At 36.9% G+C, this 8861-nt stretch overlaps 1 protein-coding gene across 1 annotated transcript; it reads left to right on the forward strand.

Annotated features, from left to right (window-relative positions):
• The first annotated feature begins 1160 nt into the window (after window positions 1-1160).
• On the forward strand, window positions 1161-8655 carry LOC105565577. Its single transcript, XM_012018879.1, is given in 7 exon segments — window positions 1161-1569; window positions 2366-2508; window positions 3069-3568; window positions 3866-4090; window positions 4700-4851; window positions 4853-5105; window positions 8444-8655. Coding segments are annotated over 7 exon segments (1845 nt in total). The 5' UTR covers window positions 1161-1209.
• The last annotated feature ends 206 nt before the right edge of the window (window positions 8656-8861 follow it).

Genomic DNA, 8861 nt, shown 5'->3' on the forward strand with positions numbered 1-8861 from the left:
ATCTTGAATGCCACTACAAAATTTGCGCAAGTTAATACGCGTCAATTTTTTAACTTTAAAAACACAGTGAATAATAATTTGCGATAAAACGTCAAGCGCTTATTTATGGCGTGTCGAATGCAAGTCCTGGTGAGCCTCTCGTAAAAATTTGTCAGCGTGACAATGATATTTTTAAACGCGAGTGTTTTCCTTTGTCTTCAGGTCGTCGTCGTCGCAATGACGATGATATCTGTGGAGGCGTACGAATTTAAAAGAGACGTTTTCTCCAATTCGGATGTCACGTTTCATCGTAAATCTCGTCCACGGAATTTCTTTCCGGATCAATCGTTTGTCGACAAGACCGTCGGTCTGCAAACTTCGGCCGTTAAACTAGCGAGAGATCGAAGTAGCCCACGAGCTTCTCGCGACGTGTCCTCGAAAGATCGAGTTATCTATTCATCCGGCTTTTCAGTTTTTTATCATCAACCGAATTTTATGCCATCGTTTAGAAATAAACCGTTATTCAAGAGTCCAATACAGAATCGAAAAATGCGTGAAGAACGGTCGGTTCTTAGAGACAATTTCTTCGAAGGACAATCACTTACTCCAGAGAAAATCTTCGAGGGACAAGCGTCGACATACAGAAGCCAAGCACCATTTAAAGAACAATTGTTTGCGACTGAAACGTCGTTTGGAAACTTATTTCGCGGACAATTATCCTCGGCTGAACAAACACCGTTTCACAAGCAAGCGACTTTCGTTGAATCCCCGTCCGTCTCCAACTCGATCAAGTTTTACGGAGGTGATTATGTTAAACCAATCGACTCATACGAACAATATAAAGACATACTGACTTCATTTGACGGGAAATCTACAAAATACGGTGAGTTCACGGATGCTACATAATTTCGGGGACATGTAATAGGAATTTTTCTACGTAACATTACATCAGAGAGTAAATGTTTCTCTGATAATGGACACGGTTCAATTTCTTTTTTTTCCCTCCCAGACTTTTTAATTTAACTCGCGCAAATTGTTTTGCGGGCAATCCGATATTGAATTTTCTACTAAAACGTGAAGCAGTTTGTTAATTGAGGCGTTAGACAAACTCGTCCCTTCGGAACTTTAATTTGATCGCACCGCGTTAATTATTGCAGAATAATTTTCAGCTATCAAGTTAAATCTCTACTGATACTTGCGTACAACATCCAACCCTCGAGTTCAAAAATAATGAATTATTCCCAGGGGACAACTTTGTCTCCCTCACTCGTTCCCTCATTCGTCGTAGCGCCGTCGCTTCGCTGGTATCTTGAGAACTCTTTCATAGTGCATTGTATCCACATTCAAATGATGATAATATTTCTCGCCGCAGACAATCAAGCGCCGAGTATGTCCTCAAGGCCGATGGTCCCGTCCTCCGAGTACCTCGTTCCATCAAACGCCGAGATGCCATCATCAAAGCCCGTTATCATGCGCGGACATAATCCTGCCATGCCTTCCATTTTCTCCGGAATGGGCGAAGCCTATTCCTCAGAAGCTTCCAAGATGGAACTCGGTCCGACGCTAACGACGGCCAGCAACTGTAATACGGTGAGCCAAATCTACGCAGCTGATAATACTCCGCTTTCACAAAGCGGAGTATTATATAATCAAAATTTAATCCTGTCTGTTGAATCCGATACCCAGCCGAAGGCGAAACCTTTCTCGCGGAAATTTTGACGAATCCGTTTTGCGGTGAATAATTGCATTTGTAAATGAAAACCGACAACTTCGTCAACCCAATCAAGTTTTGTGTTACTTTATCTACTTGCAATTATACAATAACGCATGCTGGGTGGTTAACAAAAATTTTTTAATATAATCTTATATTATACTTTATATTATACAATTTTAAGCTTACGTCAATGTTATGCATATTGTGACGTCAGTTGCGCGTAAATTTATACACTATGTTAATTGTTTCTTATATAACTCATGTATCTTATATGCACATATTTAATATTCTGTTTAATACTAAACCTGTTAGGTCCGGTTGCATCAACGTCATGTAACTTTAACCTTAGCTTAGCTCACTTTTTGTCTCTTTCTAAGGGAAACAATTAGAGACGAAGAGTGAGTTAAGTTAAAGTTACGTGACGTTGGTGAAACCGGACCTTATTTACTTAACACTATTCTTATCGATCATCTACTAAATAAAACATAAGACTAACAAATTTTCTTAAATAATTTTACGTTAATAATTGCAATGCGTAATACTGTAATGTACCATTTGACACTGAAGATGACAAAATATAAGATAAGCCATAGTGAATGCAGCGAATAAATATAATATATTAGACACGAATCAGCGACACGCCGAGTTAATAAATGTTTGTATTGTTTTTAGCCGGTTGACAGCTCGCCAACAACCGTTCCATCAATCTCAGTTAGCACAAACCAAACCTCGATTGTAGGTCACATCTTAACGAGTTTAACAACCAAGCCCAGTTCGCCTGTCATGGCAACATCAATAGCGCCGTCCGCCGGAAAGTACGTAATGGCTGACCGGAGCTTTATTATCCGCCCGGTTGGTTACAGCAATGTAACTATGCAGTAAACTAAACTAAACTCAACTGAAGTTACTCAATTGCTAAACGAGAATGTCATTCGAATGCTATTATGTCGGACTTGAGACGATCGTGTCGCATCGTGTTATCGCAAATTGCTTAACGCAAAAGTAATATAATTACCATTACCTGAAATGAGATGAACTCAACGGTATTTATTTAGCATAATTAATTTTATTTCGTTTACTAAAATTCGGTTACAACGTGTAGACTGTAAAGTCATGGACTTGAAGTAGTAAAAAAATTGTATCACCAAATAATTTACATACTCTTCAATTGTCTTTAACGATAGACTTTATGAATAGCCAAACTTAATATAAATTTTTATTAGTTTCTTATTAATTTACTTAATTTTTGTAATCTTTATTTTTGTAATTGCGAAATTTGTAATGTAAAATTGAAAATTGAAAACTAACCGCGCTAATTGATCGATAAAGCAACAGCGTAATTATATTACATTTAAATTCAGTTTCTTTGCTTTAGCATCATCGAGCCGATTTATTTTCACGCTACTAAATATGGGGCTGTCACGCCTCCTCATCCTATTTTGAGCGAAGTGAATAGCGACACGCATCCCTATGCGCTTTCACACACGCCGAAGAACAGCCTCAAGATCAACGAGCATGACTTCAAATTCCTAGCGTTAGAAGCGCCGAAGAACGTTGAAACCCAAAGCTCCATGTTGAACTACATTCTCCCCGAAGAGCACAAAAGCGGAGTGAAGGGTATTCAGAACTCCTTTGAGGACTACGCGCTGCCCGTGAAACTTAAACATGACTGGCCTTTGCAGCAATTCTCACAATCGGAAACATCGCCCGGTTATGCTCCGCTGTCTCTCAACGGAAAGACAAAACTCATTTTACCGAATATACCCGTAGTACCAATTTCTTGGCCGATAGAAATTAAAAACGACGTTTCCACAACATTACCATTGAAACCCATAATAATGCCCGATGCGGCGACAAGGAGCAAATTGTCGCTAGGTACGATATGATTATATCTCATTATAATTATTAAATAATAAATAACGTGGATTGTTACTGTTTTCCAAGTAAGCTAAAGCTTCACTCTTTCTCTTCTAAACACGAAGTCACAGCATCAAACCGGCAAACGTCTAATTGTATTTCTGCGTTACGTTACATTAACTTTTTAAATTCATCACGAGACGATCATTTTGTAAATTCTTCAATTATGATGTTCTAACATTTCGAGATTGACATAGCAAAGAAACATTTGGGCAATAAATGCGAACACAGTCTTTTACGCATATTTTACTACAGGCACAGACTTACCTGTAGACTTGACGGCAAGCATACCGAGTATGACTTCAAGTACATCCAATGGTATATCTGCAAGCATAACTGGTGGCATATCAACGGGCATACCTGGTGGCATGACGACGGACATACCTGCGAGCATACCAACTTTGAACCTCGGGCAAAGTTTACATCACGTGGAACAATTACGACAAACTCAAGAGGCGAGAAATCCATGGTACCCCACAGGTATCTTAGCACTATACGCCAAGCAAGTTTTACATCTTCGGTTTCGACCGTAACATACATTTAACCTAACACCCGGAATTTCTCTGAAGATACAGAAATTCGCCCGAAAACGCTGTGGAATTTAATGGAATAGCGGAGTGATATAACGCGTTTCAACTTCAGCAAGAATTTATCTATGAAATTCTTCAAATCCTGATATGAAAATTATTAGATGCAAATTGAAAATTTTGTGCGATAATGAAATAAAATTTTATGCAATACTTGCGTAAAATTCTGCGGGACTTATATGTAATAAAGTTTTAAACTGCACAAAACTACATTATTATTATTCCCTTTGTCAAGTTTATATCTCCTCGTTTACTCTAACTTTATAGTTTTTTCTAATAATATCTAATTATTGGATATGAATTTTTGCATATAGAAATATGCTCAACAGCATACGTATACGTGTACTGTATCTCTTCTTTCTTCGCGACTCTTGGACACAGACTTTACCAGCAGTTCGATCTGCTGATCAATTTGAGGACTTTATACCGCAACTTTTTCGCACGAAATTGATAGGCATAACGCAATTAATGTATTTTACAGGATTGCAGTTGCAGCTCGGAGGTTTCGGCGGAATAAATTATGCCTTACATACGGGTAATCCTGCCACGAAATCGATGGAGCCTGGGATCGCCGCGAAAGCGGGTTTAACTTTGCCGAAATTACCGCAACCGCACGCTCCCGCATTTGCAAAAGTGAGTTCTCAAGGCGCGATTGTAAGTTGTGCGGTGCGCGGTACTCATGTCCCTCGAAAGCTTTTTTAATGGCACGCGATATTACTTCGGTCGCAATTTATTAGCTACGTGCCGGCTAGTTACGAGCAGCCCACGCTTCGCTTCTCCCTTTCCTCCCTGTCTCATCCTATGTGTCTTCATCTCCTTACTGCTGCTACGTTTTCTCTTTTTTTCCAATTTACGACTTTCTTCCGTTACGTTTCACTTGGCCAATGGCGCCGTCGTATCGAGACACCGTACATTCCCACGAGTAAATCAAGCAAATTGCAGTTTTTGTCGGATATATTTTACGGGTTATTCGAGATAAAGCGGCCACACCTCTCGGAATACGGGCGAGGGGCGGGTATTAAAAGAAAGAAATTACCGCGCCGCTTCGGAGTTTGTCATTAAATTTAGTGCATTCATATTTCTGCGCTCCGCTGTGCAGTCGCGAACTCGCGGAATTTATTATTCCATTTAATTGACTGAATAATTCAATCCCCGCGAGCATAAATGTCACTTGTATTTGAATGACTATTGTATAATTGTCAGATAAAACAATAACTTTTTCTACGTGCACTTCCTTTGAGAACGATCTACCAAAGCTTTTAATAATATCGCAGGCTGGAATTTATTTCATTTTTCTTGATATTTATTACATGTTGTGCAAATAATATATAACTGAGCGAGTTAAAATATTTTAAAATTCGTAAATTTAAAAAAAGACTCATTCAACGATATTTTATTTTGATAAAGGTTAATATATTCAGTGAATGTCCAGAGGTCCATTTAACAAATGCTTATATATTCATATTTATCATTTCATTTATTATCATATATTATTAAATGAATGAAAAAGTAATATGAGGAAAGAAAAAAAACATAAAAATTTTACATTAAAATATTTTATATTACTCGTTACATTAAAATATTTTATATTATACTACTCTAACAAAATGAAATAAATATGAAGAGAGCATTAAGATACTTTATTATACAAATTTATTTATTTTATCTGCAAAAGGGTACCTCTAACTTTTTAATTATTAAATTTTCCAATATCCATTCAACGAGCGTGTAATTTAGAATCCTATAAATGGACTATTCACAAGAGAGCGAATATATATATTAGATATATATTTCAAAGTGGAAATTTCAATACTCTGTTCTGTATACAGTAGATTCCTAATTATCATTTGGAAGTACGTCTGTTTGCTTCGGCAAATGCCATCGAACGTGGGAAGTTCGCTGGTAGAAGCTTATGAATATGGAACGCGGTATTCACGAGATATTAATTAGCAAACCAATTTTGTTAATCATACACGTTCGTGCCTGACAATTCTGTTGGTCTATTGGCATACGTAAACTGCGACCATTTGGTCGAAAGGCGAAACCAGTTTATTGCACTGTTACATCAGAACGAATTTTATTTTGCATAAATCCCGTGGCGAATATATTACATCGATTTGTAAATGGTCCAGCATGTAAGCGCGAAAGCTTTCAAGTTTTTTTTCCTTGTTTTTATTCATGTGTCAATCATCGTTCTTATAACGAATGTGTACGAAAGTAATGGAAAGTCACAATACAATATCAGGCTCAGTCAATGCACGAAGTCTCATGTTTTATGTTACATAAAATGTGATATTTTACATTGGGTAATGTTTTAATTTTTGACAAAGATTCTAAGAAATTGAAATGCTGCGACGTAATAAAACAATTACGTAACGATTTATTATTTATCACGGGAAAGGGATATTAAATGTCGCGACTGCAGCACTAGAAAATTATAGCCAAAGGCGGATATTTAAATAACATTGCACGACTTCGTCGGTATTACTTTCGCAAAGGGACGGTAGCACTGTATTTCTTCAGTGCCAGGCGTTGAAATGTGTGTTCTCCAAGAATGAAAGTTTTCCGCTTTGCCCAAGAACGCAAATAAAATGTTCCGCATACTCTTCGTTCGGGACGCAATGTTGCTCGTAAATCCTTCAAAAATTTAACGCGAGACACGGCCGTGGCCATTCCGCGTGCCGAGTGCCGCAGGTGCCGGCTCTCTTTCTGCGGGGCCGCAAGGTGGAAGGAACCGAAGGTAGACAGAGAGAAATGAGGCAGCTCGCCCGTAGTCACCTGGGCTTCTTATTTACATTAATTACACCTGGAAAAGTTTCTATCTCGGCCGAGAAAAGACAGGAGGAGGCGCGTAGCGCGGCTCGTTGCTTGTTTTGCAGCGGTGGCAATTATTTTCGCAGTCGGTAAATATGATTAATCGCGAGAGATTAAAGACGAAACAAGTCCCGACATCGACTGAAACAAATTGTGCTCGTTGAATTATCGATCGGCACGTGCTCACGTTTACATTGTTTATCTTCACAGAGCGTCCTCCGAGGAAGTGCATATAAAGAGAATTTAATTAAATTAATTGAAATTGCGTGAAACAGGATACACACACGTGAATTCCGTAGGTTTGAAATGGCGCACATTTGCGGGTCGCGTATAGATTGAATTACACAACATTAAATGCAATTCTATCAAAATTTAGGAGATATTTAGAGTACCCATTAAATTTCATCAAGGTTTAATTAAATTTAATTGCAGACATTTATTTATATATCCCGCGTTTCATGAAATCTCAAATATGAACCTAAAACGCGCGAATTAAAATTTAAAATAATAAACAACCTGTGGTAAATGATGTGAAAATTATAAAATACATTGCAGAAATAATTCGTTTGGATATTTTCGTACTTCATTTCGTAACTTTCGTTACAAAGTTGCATATGTATATATTTCCCTAACGTTTTTAAATAACTGAGATTCCTTGTTTCATTATTTAGAGAAATTATAATTTCTAAGTATCGCACCGTAAAACGATGTACAGTATAATATTATTTCAGATTGAAGTTGGATACCATCTTTAATAGCAGTCTATTCCGAACTGCTTTATGTGATGCATACGTTCAAAATATTACGTACAAAATTAAAATAATTAAATGCTAATAATGACCAGAAGAAAACGCCAAAGGTATTATTCTTATAGAAATATGGTATATGTATCTCTCTTATTATTATTTACAACAATATGTAATTAGTTTTAAGTATTATTTAGTATAGAAATGTTTTCTGTTACTGGTATTTAAATATATTATAAATACATTAATAAAATTTTTGTTTTCCAAGATTATTGCCACGTATTAATTTGCTTTTGTAATAGAAAAATCACTCTTCTAATTTATTCCTTGTTCCTTGTCATTCCCCAATGTTAAATACAATATACATACCATATACACGTTTCGTATTCCTTTTGTTATAACATTTCGTAATGTTCCAAAGTTGAATATACTAATTTATTTCGAATTTGCAAAGTTTAATTTTTCAGAGTTTATCACGATATTAAATAGGATAAATTGAATAGGAACAAATTAAGTTGTTTCATACATAAAACAAATATTTGACGCGGAAAAATTAGTTTTAACTTATCTCGTCACGTACATAGACGTAACGTTACCACTTGCTAACCTGTTTTCATACTAGCTTTCATTTTACTATTTATCTATTTATTTTCCTTTGATTCCTCTTTCTTTTGTTCATCACACAGCCAAGTACCTTGATGCTCACGCGGGTATAAACGGCCGAAACCCCTGGATACCTTTTATTTCTCAAACGTCCGTAAAAGTTGGCACCAAACGATTTCGCTGCAGATTGAATTTCGCTGGCGGCTGTGGCAGTTGGCCGCGACCATTGTCACTGCAGATTGCATTGAACCGAATCAATGTAGTCACACATATTGGTGGATTCGAGCTGCAATAGCTTGAAAAAAAAGTTGTCACATCTAGCGGCGGAAATTATCTGGCTGGAATAAAGAATTGACTTCCACGACAACACAAATAAAAAGCAAACCAGACGTATAACCAGCAACAAATTTCTGGCATTTGCAAATAATATACAGTATTCACAATAAATTAATATTTTAATCATTAACATACATGATTAATCCTGACGATTCGTGTTAATGT

This window comes from Vollenhovia emeryi, unplaced genomic scaffold (genome assembly GCF_000949405.1).
Source record: "Vollenhovia emeryi isolate VEMERY1.0 unplaced genomic scaffold, V.emery_V1.0 DF939151.1, whole genome shotgun sequence".
NCBI classification, from domain to species: Eukaryota; Metazoa; Arthropoda; class Insecta; order Hymenoptera; family Formicidae; genus Vollenhovia; species Vollenhovia emeryi.